Source organism: Erithacus rubecula (assembly GCF_903797595.1).
Source record: "Erithacus rubecula genome assembly, chromosome: 11".
In the NCBI taxonomy this organism is placed as follows: domain Eukaryota; kingdom Metazoa; phylum Chordata; class Aves; order Passeriformes; family Muscicapidae; genus Erithacus; species Erithacus rubecula.
The window spans coordinates 23,164,440-23,184,713 of NC_136663.1; the positions used below are offsets into that span (position 1 = coordinate 23,164,440).

Genomic DNA, 20,274 nt, shown 5'->3' on the forward strand with positions numbered 1-20,274 from the left:
CATTTGGCCAGTGCCAAACCTGTCACTGCCTGCCAGGGTCTCCTGATTCTCAGCAGGACATGTAGGTGGTTTAAAGTCCATGTTTTCCCCAGCCCCAGCACCAAAGAAAAATACAGGAGGCTGTTCTCTGAAGTTTTCAAATTGTTTCTTATCTTAAGAAATTCTTTTTCTAGCTGACAGTGGTCTGTTCAGCATGTTGATCCAGAGTACACTCTGCCTGCCCTGGGCAGGGCTTATCTTATATACTCTAAATTACCTATCTAATATTTACAATTACTTCCCAATACATGACAATTTAATTACACTAATTCTTCGCAGTCCAATCAAAGAATGCCAGGTTGGCATTCAACATGGATGGCATGAAGAGGAAGAAGGAAGAGGCATGCCATGCCCAAAATCCTCCACCTTAGCTTCAACCCCCCCTAATATAAACATTTCTAAAAATTCACTTTTCTATCTTCTAACAGTCTAATTTATACTCTACTTACTTTTCGTGGCTTGTAATTCTTCCTGCAATGTTGGCAAATTTCTCCAAGGACATAAGTCCAGCCCCCAGGAGTCCAGGGCACCATGCCAGGGCCTCTGAGACCCTTGCCAGGGGGTCTAGAAGCATTCAGGGAAGCCAGGGGAACACCCTGGACTTGTACAAACCATGACAGCTGCAAAGACAAGAAGGAATGGGGCAAATCCTGAGGAGAAGAGTGACACCCCTGGCTGCTGGGCAGGGGCTGAGCCAGCCCGGCATGTGTCACCCTGCAGGTGGCAGTGGGTCCCTGCCACCCACTGCCCCTCTGTCCCTGTCCCCTCTGCCGCCGCCCCAGAGGCTCCCTGGGGACCCTTCTGCCGCCAGAAGGGCAATTTGCAACCATTACGGGCTTTATTTCACAAATTGTTTTCCCACGACTGGGAAGATTAAATTTTAATGGCCGGGTTATGTGAGGAGGGGAGGGATGGAAAAACTGAGCTTTGTGCATCGGGAGTGACAACAGAGGGCACCAGAGACTCCGGCTCAGCAAAGCCAGGGCATAAATGGAGCGCTGGGGGAGCGCATCGCTCATTGCTGGGCTGGGACAGCCGTGCCCTGCACTGACACCCGCGGCCACCACGCACCTCCTTTCCTGCCAGGACCTTCCCGGGAGCAGCTCACATGGAGCAGGTAAAGGCTTTTCCTGTTCCCCAGTGGGGCTGTGCTCAGCCCTTTGGTGTGCTTCACCTCCTGCTTGCCAGCACAAGGCTCGCTCAGTGCCCAGTGCCTGCTCTCCTGCTGCTATCACAGCTGTGCTGCCTCTGTTCTGCAGCTGCATTCCCCCCACGGAGGTCTCTGTCCCTCTGTTCTGCAGCTGCATTCCCCCCACGGGGGTCTCTGCCCCTCTGTTCTGCAGATTCCCACCAGTGCTGCCTCAATTTTGGTTCACCTGGCCCTGGGAGTTCTCACCAGCTCTGTGTTGCACAGGGGATTTGGAGGGGCTGGTGTGTCCAGCTGCTCCTTAGGCCAGTGATATGGAGCCAGAGTGGCTTTTTCACTGCAAGGTGACCACAATAGGCTGCCAGGGAACAGGTGCAACATGGGCTGAAACCACAGAGCGGCCAAAACCTGTGAGGCTGAGAGCCCAAGAGCACTAGGACACTGACTGTGTGTTAGTTCCTCTGTGAATTCCATCCTAAAAATTACTGTACATCTGTGCTTTAGTATTGCCATACCAGTTCTTGTGCTAGGGCAGGTGTTGTGCTTTCCTCTGGGAATGCCAGATCTATCTCCCAATCTTGGACACTAAAACAGTCCACTTACTTCATGCAAGCATGTGTTTCCACTACAATTTACATGTTGGTGTTTAAAAGCTGATCACTTATAAGGTAATGTATTGGTAGGAGATTGTAGGAATCTGGGTACATTCCATGCCTGGCTCATTGTAAACACTTCTTCTATGAGCTGCAGACAAAGTCTGATTCATCCTCCTTGCTGGTGGCAAATGCCCTGAAATATTTAAAGGAAGAGCAGAAGATAGTTTAAGTTCTCTGATTCGTGTTTGCCCTAGCAAAATTTTGGCTTCCTACCTTTGAAGGCAGAGATCAGACACATGTGCTCCCTTTGCCTTCTTTCCTTGGTGATGTTTTGTCTGCCAGGGCTGCTGGTACCCCTGCTGAGCTGCTCCTGGCCAGCAGAGGAATGGATTTGTGTTTGGGACACCCAACCCCCGCAGCAGCCTGCAGCAGCATTCCCACTGCCCTGGGAACAAAGGCACTGGGCTGGGAGGGCTCAAGCCCTGAGGATGTTCCCAGCTGTGGCAGGATCCAGAGCAAACCCATGGGGTGGCTCCAGCAGGAAGGGAAGGGCTGATGCTGCTGGGGTGCTGGTGGGGCTGGTGCTGCTGGTGGGGCTGGTGCTGCTGATGGTGCTGGTGGGGCTGATGGGGCTGATGGGGCTGATGGGGCTGGTGGTGCTGGTGGTGCTGATGGTGCGGATGGGGCTGGTGGTGCTGATGGTGCTGGTGGGGCTGGTGGTGCTGATGGTGTTGATGGGGCTGATGGTGCTGATGGTGCTGGTGCTGCTGATGGTGCTCGTGGTGCTGGTGGGGCTGGTGGTGCTGATGGTGCTGATGAGTACTGAAGCCCTCCAGAGGCTGCAGGGACATGAGGGGGCATGGCTGCAGGGCACTGTCACCGAGCTCAGCCTCACGCCTGCAGTCTTTCCTTGCAGGAAGAGCCCAGCATGGTCAACTGCACTGACAGAAACGCACATGGAGGCATTGTGCTGTTTCAGATGGTTCTCTACATCCCAGTGCTGTCTCTGGGGATCCCACTGAATGCAATTGCCTTCTGGGTCTTCTGCTGCAAAATCAAGAGGTGGACGGAGACCAAGGTGTACATGATCAACCTCATCGTGGCAGACAGCTTCCTGATCTTCACCCTGCCTTTCCTGCTGTATTTCACCAAGTACAAGCATCCTGTAGATGGGCTGTGTCTAGGCATACAAAACATCTATTTTACAAACATGCCTATGAGCATCTTTATCATCACCCTGATCGCCATCGATCGATATATTGCAATCAAGTTCCCTCTAAAAGCAAAGGTTCTTCGATCCCCACAGAAATCAGCTTCTGTCTGTGGCTTGCTTTGGATAATACTGATCATTTACTCCAATTTGTACCGCATATTTCACAGTGACTGGGATGGTTGCTGCTTTCAGAGAGAATCTAGCCAGCCTAGGTATTCTGCTGTATTCTACAGTATCTTTGCATATTTTATTCCCTTAGGGATTGTGACTTTTTGCTCAGTACAAGTCATCAGATGTCTAAAGGGGAAGATGGCCACAAGCCCCGATGAGAAAAAATTATTCCAGAAGGCTGTGCACATTGTTTCAGTGAATTTGTGTGTGTTTGTTGTCTGTTTCTTACCTTTCCATATCTCACTGCTCTTGCGGTTCGCAGTGGACACTGCTGGAGCTCGTTCTCTGATACCAGGAGTAAGAACCTTTATTAAGCTATCTTCATCCTTAGCAAATTGTAACTGCTGTCTGGATGCATTTTGCTATTATTTTGCAGCCAAGGAATTTCCAGAGTTTTCTTCTATGTTCCCCAAGTGTGTATTTCTGAGGTCCAAGGTGAACCAGAGCGAGGAGTCGCAGCCCTCCATGGATGAAGTGCTGGCATAAACAGGGTGTAGTGCACTGCAGGTGCTGAGTGCCACAATGCTGCTCCAGTTGGAGGCATGGGGAATGCACACACCCACAGTGTTTGCAACCATTGTAGGTGTAGGCATATGTACAGCAAGGGGCAAACCCCTCCAAAGGGTCTGATGTAAACTTGAGTTTTGTCCTGCTGTCCCCAGTGCAGTGACTCCAGCCCTGTCTTGTGTCGTTGCATCGCAGCTCCAGGCTCCTCCTGGTGACAGCTTTGTCTCAGTTGGCATCATGGTCACTCACTTTCAGTGTCTTTTGACTTGTAAGCCTGTAAAAAATTTCCTCCTGGGACTGCAAGCTCATATTTTGCCTCTCATACTCAGAGGCAATTAATTTCTCTAGTGACAACTGACATACAGTTCCCCTGCAATGTGTCACCATGCAGGGACACTTGTTCAGACCACAGTCTGAAACCACTGGCTAGACCCTGGCTCAAACAAACACACAAGGGACTGTTCCCAGCATGGAAAGTGTCCTAGCCAAACGCTGGATCCACCTGCTTTGTGTCAATTCTTTGGCAGACAACACAGTGGAAACTGCAGTGAGCAACTGTGCCATAGAAACAGATGAAACTACTCAGGTCATTCAGCTGATAATTCCTCCCAATTTTCCTCCCTGGTGTATTTTTTAATGCTCTGGCATTACTGGTATTTCACTGCAAGCAGAGCAAGTAGCCTGTGTGTATATGTGACCAGTTTAACCACTGCACATGGTTCAGCCCTCCTTCTGCCTTCTAAATTATCTTTCAAAGACAGGAAAAGATATGGGAGACAAATAGTGCCTGATCTTAACAACTATTTATTGCTAAAGATATACAGAGTGTTGTCACCCCTGTAGCCATCAACAAGTATGCTGCAATGAACTACCCTCAGAAAGAAAGAGGCTTCTTGACAGACAATCCAGGCAAATGGTGTCCAGCAAGGAAAAACACTTCTACTTCAGAACAGCACAGAGGACCTTCAAAACATCTTTGGACCTAGAATTCCCTTCTGAGACCTTGCATCTCATTGCTTATAATGAATGCCTATTCCAAAAAGATGATTGTGATTTTTTTTTTAATTATTTTTCAAAAAGAGATGAAGATTCATATCAAGCTACTATTAATCTAGAAAGCAAACAACTTGCTTGTTTTTGCAGATTCAGCCATGCTCATGTTTTCTCCCAGTTAACATGGAGAACTTACTAAATTTCCAATGGGCTCCAAATAGGTCATCTACTCTGAAATACAGAACAGAAATGCTTGTATACATGTGGCCTCACGCACAGATCTCATAATTGTTCCTTTTTCTCTCATTGTAAAGGGGAAATGAGTTGACTTCACAATTCCTGTAGTCATTACGATTTTTTGCTGTTTGCACTGCACGCTATGAAAACAAACAAACAAAAAAATCCATATTTTTCAAGTGAAAATAAAGGTGTGTCATAGTAATATATCTGTAAATAAATATCCATATATTACATTATACATCAGAATCCTCCACTTTTAATGCTAAACCTATACTGGAGATTGGGAGAGAAGACTTTGCTACTGAATGTAAAACCTGCCTTACAACAGGATATTTAACAGGGAAACCCAAAGATGAGCAAGAAACTTTCTGATTACCTGAAGATATGTGTTCTACCTTGGACAAAAATTATTATCAGGTTTAGATGTCAAGTTTAGAATGGGCTTCTGGCATCCTCCTTCAGTCTGAACAAAGCCTCAGCTCCCTAAGTGCTCCTAGGAAATGGAACAGGGTTATCAGACCTTGGGCCACAACAAACTACTGGCCACCATCCAGCACTGCAATAGCAATCCAGGAGGATGGCAACACACATAACCCCAAATCTTTTCCATTTCCTAGCACAAGAGTCTGGGAAATGGTAGTGGGGACCAGCCACAGCTGCCAAAGTCCATCAAACAACGAGGCTGAACCACTGCATTTTTCCAACATTTCTGCAAGATACAACTTTCCTGTCCCTCAAAAGAAAAAATGGTAATAATTGTTTCCACTTCAGGCTAGAGAGAGAGAAGAAAAAAAAAGAAAAAATGGAAAAGCCTACAAAGTAATTCAGAATCTTGCTTTTATGTGAATAAGTGAGTGGCCACTGGATATGGCATTTTTGGCCCTCCTGTGCATGGAAGGCAGGGGCTGGCATGAGACAGTGTTTTGCTATTTGGTGGCATTTGGTCAGGCCTGAAACCTGAGTTCTTACCAGAGGTTTGAGCTCCAGGGGCTGTAGGACACATATGGGGAGCTGAGGGCTGGATGCTGCTTCCAGGTGTTGGAGACATCTCTGATGTTTGTTCCCTGCTGTTCCATGGTGAGCACTGCCCAGAAGCCTCCAGGGAGCTCCACAAGCATTGAAGCAGCATCAGGAATTTGGGAAACATGGAATTTTCCATCCCTGCCCAGTGTGTGTGCACAGATACTCAGCTGGTCCCTGGGATTTCAGCTTTTCTATTTCTTTATACATTTGTAATCCTGTAATTCTTTAGTGTGTAACTCTGAACTCCATACACAGTGTGAGCTGCTGCTTTCCCATTTTGGTCAGACAAAGCAATTTCCCCTCCAGGCCTGGAATCAAGGACACCTCACTGTCTCAGGCCCTGAAAGATGGAAACAAAAGTGAGTTGAGGGGGAGCAAACTTGGGGTAAATGACTTCTTTACCTGAAGCTGTAATCGGAAGATTAACCCCCAACATGGGACCAAACTTATAAAAGTGTGAAAACCTGTGACCTGTCATCCAATTTTGGGTGTAGCCCCTGGGGAGGCTTTGTCTGCCCAAAATGTACCTGAAGGCTCTTCAATAAATAGAACCACTTTTTATTCCCTTGATTTTGCCTGGCCTCTGTTTTTCGGGAGCCTCCAAAGGCATCACTGCAGAGCCTGGGGAGGGTTGCAGCACAGAGAGCCCTGACAGGGTTTTGTGCTGCAGCAATTCCGTGCAGTGCTGGGAAAGGGGAAGGGGAAATAGCCCCAGCAGGGCTGGTCACTGTGTGGGATTGCTGCACTCAGCCTCAAACTGCCATTTGACATGCTAAAAATAACAGTGACATGTTTTGCTGTCAACCCTACAGTTCTCTTTTGGTCAAGATCTGCTGTTGCACCATCCCTCCTTGCCGTGCTAAAGGCAGGAAACAAACCCCACTGCAGGGCAGCCCAGGGTCCTGTGTCTGAGCTGGCACCAACACCCCTCCTGCTGCTACTAGGGCTAGGAGAGTGGAGAAAAGGATGTAGCAACAAGACCTTCTTCATGCAGAAGAAGCAAAAAGCCCATTTATTAAAGAAACAAACCACACTTATATAGAGTAAATTGTGGTAGCAAGGACAGAAGTGATTTCATTGGTGCAAGAAAGGTGGCACCCCTGGTAAATGTGTTTTCACCAAAACATTACATAGCTCATGCATTTAGCATTTAATCATTGTTATCTCATGTTTTCCTTGAGCAGCCTGAGAAGATACAAGGCTGATTTTTCGCTGGCTTTCACCAGCATCCCACAGCCTCCCATCCTGTCAGAGGCTCTGCCCCACTCTGACCAGCAGCTGCAGCCAGCAGGACACAGGGATACAGGGGAGATGGAGATTTTCCCTGGCAGGGAAAGGAGGCAGGAGCTCATCAGTCTGTCTCCCAGCAGGCCATACCAGTGGTTCTTTACCTCACAGGAAATGTTGTCCCACTGGCTATTTTCATTAAGAAAAGCCCTTTTGCTGGCACCATGTGGTGGATGCTGGTGTCAGTGCAAGGTCCTTTGGAGCTCACTGCAGGCAGCACTGCAGGCTGTGCAGGCACCAGTGCTCTGCAGTGCTGCTGGAATGCCCTGGAATACCCTGAAATGCCCTGGAATACCCTGAAATGCCCTGGAATGCCCTGCCCGAGGGCTGCCAGCAGGGAAGGGACAGCACAGCACAAGTGTCACCTCCACTGCGCCACACGGTGACAGCACTAACGGGTCTGAGACAGGCTGAGCTGCAGGGGCAGGGGAAATGCTGAGTGAGTGTCATTGGCCCATGGCAGGGGAGATAAAACCTGCTGCATGCAAGGAGGGGACCTGAGCAGCTGCACACGAGGGTGTCTGGTGGGGAGAGGGATGGGGATCCTGATGCTGCAGTGGCCAGGAACCAGGCACAGACCCAAGAGCCCCAGCAGGACACAGGTAAGTTCTCCACAGACTGCACTTTATCCTAGCTTTGCCCATTGGTAGCTGGTGTTGATTTTGCTTGGACACATCCTGGTGAGCCTGCTGCTCACAGCCAGCTGCTTTGTGCCTGGCCACATGGCTTGTCCCTCTCATGAGACCCTCATCTGGCAGCCACAGCACCAAGCTGTGAATGGAAAGCACCAAACTGGAGAGGTGCTGAGAGTCTCCAGGCACAATTTTGATTGCTCATGGTTTGTAACACTAGTGATTGCCTGGACACAGACAAGAGGAGGGTGTGAACAACACTTGAGGATGATACCAAGTTTTCTATACAGTGGTGAAACTATCACAAAACAGAAGCTGGATGACTTTGGAAACAAGTACCAACAAGGACCATGACATAAAAATGCTGTTGGTTGGGGATCAGTGAATTGGACACACTAATATGTCCATACCTACTTGTAATCATCCTCTGAGAAGCAGCCCCAAGGCAGACAAAAGCAGTCCCTGGGAAGTCAGAAATATGCAATATATTCTGACTGTACACTGGCACGGAATTCTTCTCAAGGGCTGGCTTGTGATGTGCAGACAGACAATGCAGAAATACTCTGGAGGCTGCTCTAAGATGACCTGGAAAGTGGAAAGGAGAAATATGTTTGCCTAGGACAGCAACTGAAAATACTAAAATCAGGATCTTTAAGCTCATTGATCAACTTGTCTGTGCTTTTCTGGTAAATAGGCTGCCCTGGGGAGCCCAAGAGCAGCCCCTGGGACACAGCACCTGCAACCACAGAGCAGTCATAAAGCCAGCAGGTCACAGGGTCACCGTGCCACGTTTTCTCAGAATTGCTGGCTGAAAAGAACTATGGAAGATGAGCACTACCATGATTCAGAGTGAAACACTTCATAAGAATCACAAAACTGCTTGCAAACCTTTGCCCTCACCTCTCTAGCAGCTGCTGGGGCTGCTGTGCCCCAGCGCTCAGGCAGTGTGGCAGCAGGAGCCCCTCCTGCTCCCATGCCAGCAGGGGTGGTCCTCTGGAAGGCAGAGAAAAGACCTCAGGACCCTCCAGGGCTATGGGTCCCCTCCAAGCACAGCCTGCTAGGTGAGGAGAGCCAACAGGGAGACACCAGGAAATGGAAGGTGAGGCAAAGGAAAAGCCCAAAACTCTTCCAGCACCAGAGGAACTGCTGCAGGGATGCAGACAAGGCTTCCACCTCCCTGCAGGACTGCTGCAGGCTCCCCAGTCAGCAGGAGGTGGTACAAGCCCCACCAGTGGTGATGACAGAGGAAGCTCTGCGCTGTGCTCAGGAGTGCTGCCTCGGCCACTTGCTGCTCTCCCAGCCACCAGCCCCTCTGATAAATTGGTTTTATCCTCTCTGGTCATGAGCAAGGAACCCTGCTCGTCGTGCCTGCACAGAGCTCCAGCCTGGGCTGCAGGAACTCGCTCTCTCCAAGGACAGCAAGAGAACAGGTAATTTCTCCTGGCTCTTTACTGACACCGTTACTTGCATACTGACACCTTCCCCCAGCCATGGTGGGACACCAGAATAGGGATGGAGAAAGAGAGGGCTGGAGCCAATGGATTTTCAAAGGTTCATTTTTATACTGATCACATCTGACAGGTTTTGGGATGCTTAAGGGCTGTCTCAGCCCTTGCTAGACCTTTGCTGGGTCTCCCTGTGATGATCTGCCCTTGTACCTTATGGGCTCAATGCATTTCCAGAGCACAGAGCTGCTGCAGGTATCTGCTGTACCACATTCCCTCAGCTCTTCAGAGGCATGATTTCTCTGCTGCATGATTTTCAGAGCTAACCAAGACCCACAGATGCACATAAATGCTGCAGCACTGCCCTATGGTTTGCTTGCTGGGGATGCTTTTTAGACCCCCATGGAGACACGTTCCCCTTGCAGGGAAAATCCAAAGACAGCTCAGACATCCTGGGTCTTTCCTGCCCATGAACAGCTGCACCTGGAATGTGCTCCTGCATTAGCTCCTCCGAAGCTGGAGGGCAAACAGCAATATTGCCCTTAGATCCAAGGTGATAAAACCATCCACTGGACCAAACACAGCTCACCTCCTCCACATGGCTGCTCTGAATGCGACCACATTCCAGACATGGCATCCCTGAGTTTCTTTTGTCTTGGAATTGTGGCAGTTTGCTGTAGCACTTCTGAGATAAAGACCAGCTTGGACAATCCTTGGAAGGCAGCGAGTAGACCCAGTGCTGCAATTCTCAGTGCAGCCCTCTGAGTACAGAATTTGATGGCAGCTGAAAATAGTGAGAGATATACTAACAGGAGATACATTAATAATTGCTCGTATCACTAATGAGAGGTAATGCAGAGACATCTCAGGACTGAGGGAAAGGACAGCTGTCCTTCAGCTGCACATCTGCAACATTTTAATCTGTGAGGACACCAGCTGGCTTCCACTAAGCCCTGCTATAAGGGAAGGGATGAGAGCTGGGTTTAGGCATCCCCTTTCCAATATCAGATATTTGCAATGGCTCACATTGCTGAAGGATATCTGTTGCTGCCTGATCCCAGTCTGAGCCAAATAGGGGCCCAAGCCCTTTCCCCTGCCACCCTCCAGGAGCAGTCTTCCTCACACAGGACCCAGGGAGAATCTGAGTTTTTCTCTTCTTCACACTGATCAGGCTTGTGTCCTTGTCCTTCTTCTTCCCACTAGGTACCCTACATCAGGTTTTCATGGCTGGTAAAGCCCTGAACTCTCTCAGTTAGAATTAATCACTGATTCAGTCCAGAACCTCCCTTTGTAAAAGGCTTAATTTGCTTTTGCAGGAACTGTACGTTTTGATACACCCAAAATGAACCACAGCAGCTGCAATATCACAGCCCACGAAGTATTTTCAGTTTTCCAGCTGTGTGTTTACATCCCAGTTTTGGTTTTGGGCATTGTGCTGAACGTGTTGGCACTGTGGGTGTTCTGTTGCAAACTCGGCAAATGGACAGAAACCAGAGTATACATGGTCAACTTGGCTGTGGCTGACTGCTTGCTGCTCTTCACCTTGCCATTTAAAACCCTGTCCCAGTTCCAGCACCTGAAGGCAGATGGTTGGTGCCTGGTTCTGGAAGGTGGCTATTTCCTAAACCGCTTTATGAGCATTGGTATCATCACCATCATCGCTGCCGACAGGTACCTGGCAATCAAGTATCCTCTGAGAGCCAAAGCACTGAGGTCACCACTAAAGGCAGCTTTTGCCTCTGGGTTCCTTTGGATAGTCATCATCTGTGAGACCTCCCTCATTAAAAGCTTTGAGGACAGAAGAGAAGATGACTTTTGCTTTGAAAAATCTTCTGTGACGCCCTCGGTGATCACGCTGTGCACCATCATTACAGGGTTTTTCATACCACTGCTCATCCTGAGTTACTGCTCCCTACAAATCATTGCAGAGCTCAGGAGGAAGAAGGATGAAAGCTGCCACAACGAAAAGCTGACCAGGAAAGCTGTCTACATTGTGTCTGCAAACATGGCTGTGTTCATCATCTGCTTTTTGCCTCTTTACGTGGGGCACCTGCTCCGCTTCTTCATGGACTCGCTCAGCTCCGACTGCTCGGCCATACAGAGCATCAACAACTTTGTCCACTTCTCCTCCATCCTGGCCAACACCAACTGCTGCCTGGATGCCATTTGCTACTACTTTGTCAACAAGGAATTCAAGGAAGCATCTTCCAAGCTAGCAAAGTCCAAATCTGGGGCCAGTGAAGAAGATGAAATTTAGCTCCCACACGTAATGCATTAATGCAAAACACATACAGCACACATTTGATATTTGCTGTGTTCAACTGGGACTCACTAACAGGATTTAACACTTGCTTTTCATAAGAGTGGGATGGAGGAACATTCTATCAATGGGAAACATTCAGATACATGATTCAGCTCTGAATCAGACAACCACAGCAGTCCAGATCCTGATCTAACGATCTAGATTGCCGCTGACAATTCTCTGCCTTAATGCAAATTTATGTAAAATCATAGATTTCCCCTGCCAAAATTCCCCTGACTTTCATTTTCCCACAAAACACAAAAGAAGCTGAGGCAGTGGTAAAGTATTGTGTTCTGTCTCTCATTCTCACCTTGGATCAGTGTTTGTGCAGCTGTGACAAAGAAATAGGTTATTCCAAATATCAACAAATTAAAAAAAAAATCAGAGTGAAACCATGCAGCAAAAGAAAGGATGGTGTTTCTATAAGTCACAAACATACTGGTTTCTATTTGCTGATAATGCACAATCCAATAACAGTAATATTTAACTTGCTTTAAAGAACTTTACAGCAATGTAATAGCTAGAAAATGGCCATCATTACAATGCAAGGTCAGAAAAAGTTGCAATTGCTTGTACTGGGGAAAAACTTTACATCAAAAGTGTTTCAGTCAAATGGCATTAAAATTAAATAGAGGAGTTGGTGCAGAGCAGAAGGAACATTAAGACTCTATTCAACTTTATAGTGTAAAGGATTGTCTAAATAAAGTGGTAGCAAAGCTGTTCTGAAGAAATCAACCTAAATAAAGCTGTGAATTCAGTTTCTTAATGAGTTAAATGCAAAATGGGGGAGATGGGGTGGTAGAGGACCTGCCCAGGAGGGACAGCTCTCTGCTGTCCAAGCCAGGGGCAGTGGGTACCAGCTCCAGCTGGCACTGGGATTTCCAAGGCAGAGCAGAGTGTCCCACCCCATGGTGATTTTTCCACAAACACCTGAGGAGGTGAAACCACTCAGCAGCTTCAGACCACGAACCCTGAGCTGATCTGTGGCACCCACACCTCCACTCACACCTCCCCACCACAATGGGCTCCCTTTGATTTAGTTTGGGGCAAATTTGGGAGGAAACTTCTAGAAAGCAGATTTAAGTGGCCCTTTTCCCACTTGGTTTGGGAAAAGATTTATTTGGAGAAAAGTGGGCAAAAGCTGGGTTTTTTTAACAAGCAAATTATTCACAAGTATTTTTTTAAAAAATGAATAACATGAAACAACAATATTTCTTGCTGTTTGGAAGAGATGACAAATTCAGAAAGTCCTTTTTGTGGGGTGTAGCTCAGCTTGCTTAGTGCTTTATCAGTCCTTCCTGAGCTGGAAAATACTGTGTCCCAATGGGCTGCAGGTGTGAGCTTTTTCTGGGATTTCAGACCAGTTTGAAGAAAAAGAAAAGTCACAGCCTGAGGAACTTCTCTGCTTCAGTTAGCCAAAAATAACTAAAAAGCAAAGGAGAGTTCTTCCTTGCTCTCTGTGCTGCAGCCAGTCCATGAGAAGGAATGCAGGGGAGCAAGAGCAGCTTCTGAAAGCAAACTGCACACTTTTTAAATTCTCCTTCACTTTTGGATCCAGACTCAAGGGTGCAGAACTCAATAACCAGCATAAACAGAACAGCTTGGGGATACAAGCATCATGTATATAGTCACTCTAGGATGCTGCCCGTGCTGGGACCAGCCCTGCCTCCCCAAAAACATCCTGACAGTCCCCACACCCAGCCCTGCCCTTGTGCTCCCTCCTATTCCAGGGAATGCCAAAAGGAGGAGCAACCTTCTGCAGCCAGTGGCTGAGCAGAGCCCCCCATCCTCCTGGGCAGGGGCTGCTCTGCTGCACAGGGCAGCAGTAAAACCCTGCCAGCTTCCCAAAGGATGCAGGCTTCTGCATGCCTGCCAGGGATTTGGATAGAAACAGTGATATCTGCTCTGTACCCACCCAAACCTGGAAGTTTTGGAAGGAAAGGAATCTTTCGTTTGCTTGCTACACAATGGGGAGGGAAAGGAGGAGATGCTCTGGCTGCAAAAACCTTTTAAGGAGGTTGTGGTAACACATAATATGTTTTCTCCCCATTTCTGCACCTGCATTTCCTTTGAAGAGATCAGAGCAGCAGGGCAGGGTGCTGTGCATGCAGAGATCTGCTGCTGCCCCAGCCCAAGGGACACACCCTGCTGCTGCCCCAACCCTGCTGCTCTGCCTCACCTGCATCTCTGAGTAACACATGCACCTCTGATCTCTTGGAATGCTCTCCAGTGAAGCTCAACACATCTTTAACAATCCCAGTATAGGATTTGAGAGCAGGGTGATTTGAGAGATTACCTGATTGCCAGTGTGTTTTTTTCTACACCCCACCAGAGGCAAAAGCTCTGCACAAACCAAAATGTTGTTTAAGATGGGCAAGAAAAAAAATACTTCTACTCCTGTAACCACTAATAAAAAGGGTGGGGGAGGTACAAAGCAGGCAGTAAACAAAGCATTTCCGAGCACACTCTGCTACCCACCAAACTTCTAGTAACGCCTCTTCCTCTGGCAGCCCAGAGTCACACACCATGAAAGCCTTGCCAAGCTTCCTCCTCCCCTGAAACCTCTCAACAGATCCTCCAAAATTTCTGTTTTTCACCATTCAGGCAGGGCAGTCAGGGGTTCAAGAGTGCTGAGGCTGAAATAGGCAGCACAAGGACCAAGAAACCCCCTCAAGTTCCCCAGCTAGAAAACTGGCTTTTACTGTTCTGTTTATTCACTGTATTCTGCTTTTCCCATCTGGAGCTTTCAGGCTGATTTACTAGGAGGACTGTCCTCTAAATTCAAGACCCACCCGGCCAAGCTCTCCCACCCCTACAGAAAAGAGGTAAGAGAAGAATTAAGCAGTGAGGAGGCAGCAGTGATATACAGGTATTTCTGGTGGGCTCAGCAGCCTCTGGGAGACAAGGGGGATCCAAGCACTTGCCAACCAGATACTGATTTTTCCACCACTGCCTGGAAGGCAGACCATGGCTATCCAGGCAGTGCAGGCCTTCCCTGGCTTGCTTTTATCTTGCTGCAAAAACCTCTCATCTCATCTGCCAGCTTTTGAGTATGTGCAATTTAACCTCCATAGCACAGAAGTTAAATTTTCAGATTTCCCAGATTTCTCTGGAGCCAAGTCTGGGCAACACCAACACTGTGTTTGCCAGGTGAGGAGGGCACAGGTGTGAGAAGGGCTGGAAGCTGCATCTCTCAGACTCCCAACCTGCAGCTGCACAAACATCTTGCTCTGGCAGCTCCTACATTGTCATAATTGCACAGTTCCATGAACTGGGGGCAAAGTTGTATGCAGCCAGTGCCATACCTGTCAAAAACACTGAATGGATGGATGTGCACAAATCCAGCTGGAGGTAGAGCAGCTGCAGCACTGGGGGTGGCTCTGCACAGGCAGGACACACACCCAGAGTGCAGGTACACATCCAAACCTCCCTCTGGCTGTCACGTTGGTGCTCACAAAGGTCTGCTAACGTCTCCCACCAGATTTCTTGCTTGGGGCTTTCCATTTGCTTTTGTTGTCACATTTTGATAATGCTGCCAGCCAGGGCGGCTGACTGAAAAATGAGAGTTCAGCTGAATGTCAGGTGTGGGGGGAAAGTGTGAAACCTGCTACCAAATGCTGTGACACACTTCAAAAACATTTTTATCGAAGACAGAAAAAGAGGGCACTGCTGGGGAAGTGAAAATTGGGGTGGCTCATTATCGTTAGCTTGAAGCAGAAGCAATCTCTCCGTTTCTGAATGAGGGCTCAGAGACACCCCTGGGTCACTGTCAGGGGATGACCTGTCCTGTGTGGGCAGTGCCTGCTCCAGCCTGCTCCTCATTCCTCAACATGCTGCATCTGCAGCCCTGTCCATCAGAAACCTGGCAGCAGTCTGCCAGCACTTCTGCTTTACTAACTTCAAAATTCCATTTCTGCCTGCTAACATTTTTCTACCAAGGTGAGCTCTCTCTAGTTCTACCTTTCTGGCCCTTGGCTTTCCAGCCAGGCTCCCTGCTTTGGCTCAGTAAAAATCTGGCACAGATATTTCAAGCCTGCCTTCCATCAACCTCAAAATTGCAAGACCAATTCTGTAAGTTTTTAGCCCCTGGTGGGTACCACAGCCTACAGTTAAACCCTTGCTCTATGTTGCTGTGTAAAAATAGGTTCCAGAAGCACCACATTTCCCCCAAAAGTCACATTGCACTGCCTGGGGACCAAAGGACCAGCTGTTCTCAGCTGGTTACACCCCACACAGCTCCTCTGCATTGCTACATCCATCTCATGACTTCCTTACCTTTGCACTTCTGCCTGTCACAAAGGCTATTGAGTACTAGTTTTTTGCTGAGAAGAGCCCTTGTGGCAGGAGGAAAGGAGCTGCCTGATCTGATCAGGTTCCATGGTACAGAGGCAACACTTTCTCACCAGCCAGCATGGGCAGAAAGCCAGGAGTGATCTTGGGGCAGGAAGGAAGAGATTCTTGTTAAAGCTGAAATTTAACAGTAACGTATTTACTGCTGCTTGCTTCCTTTCCTTGCTCATTATCCTGCTAAGTGGAAGAATGTAGCTGGTACCCCAATACCTTCCTACTCCCCCATTGACACCTGAGCAATCATGGAGAATTATTTTACCACTCTGAGGCTGCTTCCTGTCATGTTCTGGACACTGACCATGCCAGGCTGGAGTGGCCTGGGGCTGCTCCCTGTCAGCATTCCCCATTGGTTTTCAAAAAAAAAAAAAAAATTTAAAAAATAAAATAAAACAAAATGAGAAAAGGCCTCCCACAAAGATGTGGGCACAGCAGGAAAAGCATTCAGTTTCAAAAAGGTATAGGTTTTCCAGAGTCTGCATTTAAAGAATCTCCCAGGTCTGGACTGTGCTGCTGGTGACAATTTATCTACATGATCATTGTGAAGCAGATTTCAAGCGAAAACACGGAAAACAGTTATGATATCCAGCCCATCTCCAGTTACTTTGGGTTTTTTTTTTAATCAATTCACTTGGGCTTTTGTTTGCCAATAAATGCCAGGGTGACTTACTTTCACTGGTGTATTTCAACATTTTACCTCATAAACACACATCCTCACTTCTCCCTTTACCTTCCCTTGCAACATTTACCTATGTAGCATTTTAATATCTTTATTTTCCTGGTAAAAGTGATGCGAGGAGGGCTTGACCTTCTGCTTTCACATGGGGCTGTGTTACCCAGAGGTTAAAGAGTGTGAGTCACTTCTGGCCAAGGATCTCCAGTTCCAGCTGCATATCACGTCAGATGAAACAGACAGAAAAAGAAATCACAAAACCTGATTTTTGTGCCATTCAAACTTCCTCCCCCAGTGCTGGCAAATGCCCTGACAGTGCAAAAATTTCAGGTGTTTTTTTTCAGCTGATGTCAGAGGAGGAACACAGGGTGTTGGATCCCAGAAACCTGTTTATTTTGAGCTTTCTGTGCTTTTTGGCACTCATCCCCTGGAGAACACTGTTTTTGACCTGAGGCCTTGGAGAAGCTTCCAAATTTGAGTGATGGAGTAAAAATCACGGGTGTGTAGTTAAATAGAAATGTGTGCTTTCACATGGTGAAGGGTTTTGAAACTGAGGTTTTTAATATAGTAATAGGTATGGGATAAGATGGAGGATTTTGGGTGGTGTCTCTTTTGTTGTTCATCTTCCTTCTTCTTCATGGTTTCAGGCAGTAGTTTCTGGCTGGCCAGTCAGTGCCACATTGAGGGTCATGGGAATTTAGTTATTGGGTTAAAAGGATAAATAATATAGGTGTTAATGCTCTATTGGACTGATTAGCTTTAAGAGACTTTGTAGCAGCTGGATCTGTCTCCATTTTCCTCCATTTTCTAGCAGGTGGCTATGGAAGTGCTGCTGAACTTTCTGTACTTTAGATACAATTTCATAAACAACCAAGCCTGAACACAAGAAAATCCGTTTCCATCATGTATTTTTTAATCCTGGCTCTGAGTGAAGGCAGAAGAAACTTCTGACAAATCATTGATTAAGTGGTATAAAACTTCCACCACTGTTATAATAGGGGACACACAGCTCCCTGGTGCACACACAGTTTGTCCTTTGCTTTTGGCTCTAATGGTCCTGTGTCCCCAGCACAGACCTGGCCTCTCCCCCTCATGGGTCACTCCTGGATCTGCACTGCAGCCACCTGTAATGGTTTGAAAGCAAAACCAGTGAGAGACTCCAAGTCAGAAATACAATTTAATAGGAAAAAAAAAAAGAGGAAAAAAACCCAACCATGCAATAGTACAAAAGAAAAAACACTGACAGAATCAGAATACCTCCTGATACCCTGCTAGTCAGGGTGGTGGTAGCAGTGCAGATGAAGTGGTCTTGTTGAAGCAGTGATCCTGTAGAAAGGTCTGGTAGCTTTTGTCCTCTGGAAACCAGTGGGTAAGGGCAGTTTTGGTGTTCCAAATCTCAGGTTTTTCTCTAGGTAGGAAAGGCTTGGCTCCTCCCCCTGGCTGGAGCCTCTCCCAGTGGGATGATGTAATTTTATCAGTCATGCACTGGGACTCAATGGCCATTAACAGGAGATATCTCCTGGAGGAAGGATGGGTCATGGGAAAGATAAAGAACACTGCCCCATCTGGTTTTAACAGCTGGCCCATTAGCAGAGGATATCTCCACAAATATAAGGATCATGGCTCCACCTGGTTTCAGCAGATGGTGATAGAATACACACCTTTGGGCACATCTTTATATTATAATCTAGGACACCACCCCACAAACCTCTCCTCTGTGGAAGGATGCACAGGGATGCTCTGGTAGACCTTCAGGCTCATCCCCAATGCAATAAATAGCTTGGCTCCTTGCTGCATTTACCTCCCCTCTCTCCTCCAGAATGTGTCATGGCAATCACACAACCCAGTGCCACTTCTCATGCCCAGCCAGTCTCAGGATCCTGCTGCAACTGTCTTTTTGCCTGTTTCTGCTGTGGCAGAGGAGACAAAATGGGGTACAAGGTACAGAATAAAAACAAGCTTTAGAAATCGCGGTTTCAGTGATGACACTTTCTAGACAGAGCGAATTGTGCAGCAGTTTTATCTCTCAGAGGCTTTCCTTCCTCAAACTGCTCTGTTTCATCAGAATCTGGTGCTTGCCAGGGTCACCCAGCGTCACCACAACATTGCCAGCAGACAGTCCCACAAGATCCATCTGCTCAGCAAAACCACCCTTCCTCCTCTGCCTCCAGCTGCAGGAGCAGCAGCTTCCCACCCCCTGGGAAAAGCTGGAGTGACCAGGATGAGGCAATGAAAGAGGACAGGCAACCATGAAGGGTGAGTTTGATTCAGTAATTAAATGCTGTGATATTCCCAACCCAGTCTGAAGGTACCCAGTGCAGCTCCTGGTGAGGCAGCATGTGCTCCACAAGAATTCCCACAAATGAAGTAAAATAAAGAAAACAAAAAATAACCCAAAACCCCCTCACCTATGAAACAAAAGCCAAAAGAGCACACAAAAACAAAAAAAAAAACACCAACAAAAAAACTAATCTTACTATTGTCTACAGAAAAGGTGACTCATGATAAATTCTTGGGTGTGCAAAGATACAACCACTAAACAGGGAGTAGAAAACTATTGCTATTTCCACCAGCGATTTGGACTTGCCCTTTCTAAGTCTGGAGGGTCTTTTTTCCCTTTTATTATCATCATCATCACCACCATCATCATCATTGTCATCATCACCATCATCCTCCTCTTTAAATTATCCTCTTTGCAGCACACAGAGACAGATTTTGGTGGTCAGAACTGGATGGTGATACTGAGTTATCCTGATCAGTGCTAAGCATCCTGCCCCAGTACTGATCAGCCATGCCAGCCCACATTTTGGTGTGTTATCAACTACAGCAAAATTTATCTGGTAGAAAGCCAAAAAAACACTAAAAGCAAGCAAGCAAACAAATGAAAGCTCAAAAACTTTTCTGCAAGAAGCACACAATTTTTATCTGTCATTTTGGCACTGTCCCACACTCCTTTCCTTTTCCTTTTTTAAGAATAAGCATTCCTAACCTAAGGCCAAGATGAAATGGTTGGAATGTGTTTTATTTATTACAAGCAGGACCAACAAGTTCTGTGGAGACCCAGAAATGTGTTCTCAATTAGGGAACATGAGAGGCCTCTCTCACAGCCTTCTCTGGATACTCCTGTTCTGTTCCCTGGGTCAGTCCCTCTCCCTGTCCCTCAGTCTCTGGACACTCCCACCCTAATTCCCTGCTGGTCCTTTGCCCTAACCTCACCCTTGTGCCACTCCTATGTCCCCTGGTAAATGCTTGGTCCCTGATGCTCTCCCTGCCCTGCTCATCCCATGTACTTAAACCTGGACCCTCACAAGCCCCTTTGCTTTTGTTTCATGAACTTTGGATGATGCACGTGTGGCTGAAATAAACATCTCTGTAAAACTCCTCCAAAGGCCCTTCCTGCTCCTTTACTCACCTTCACCCTGTCTCAGTCTGAAGCTGTTAACCGAAAGGTTGGTGGTTCAAGCCCACCCAGGGACGCCAGGTGTCCCAGTCTGAGGTTTCTCCTTTGCCCTGAGATCACCCCAGAGGGACACGAAGGTGTTTCAAACCCTGGTTTTCTCTGAAGTAGCCGAAGAGAGATTGCCAGAGACGTTATTTTCTTTTTCCAGGGATTGTTTATTATTTCTTATCTCTGGGACCTTTTGCCTGGCCAGCAGCAC

General features: G+C 47.5%; 1 protein-coding gene and 1 long non-coding RNA gene across 2 annotated transcripts in view; one reads left to right on the forward strand and one right to left on the reverse strand.

Annotated features, from left to right (window-relative positions):
* LOC306806575 overlaps positions 1-20,274 on the reverse strand; it is a 222,926-nt gene that overhangs the window by 148,617 nt on the left and 54,035 nt on the right. The gene's annotated exons all lie outside the window — the stretch shown is intronic.
* Positions 1,134-12,222, forward strand: LOC306806477 (uncharacterized protein). The gene is given in 7 exon segments (XM_079315287.1): positions 1,134-1,156; positions 2,699-3,650; positions 8,981-9,131; positions 9,133-9,169; positions 9,171-9,231; positions 9,234-9,278; positions 10,610-12,222. Coding segments are annotated over 7 exon segments (2,196 nt in total). The 5' UTR covers positions 1,134-1,147; the 3' UTR covers positions 11,551-12,222.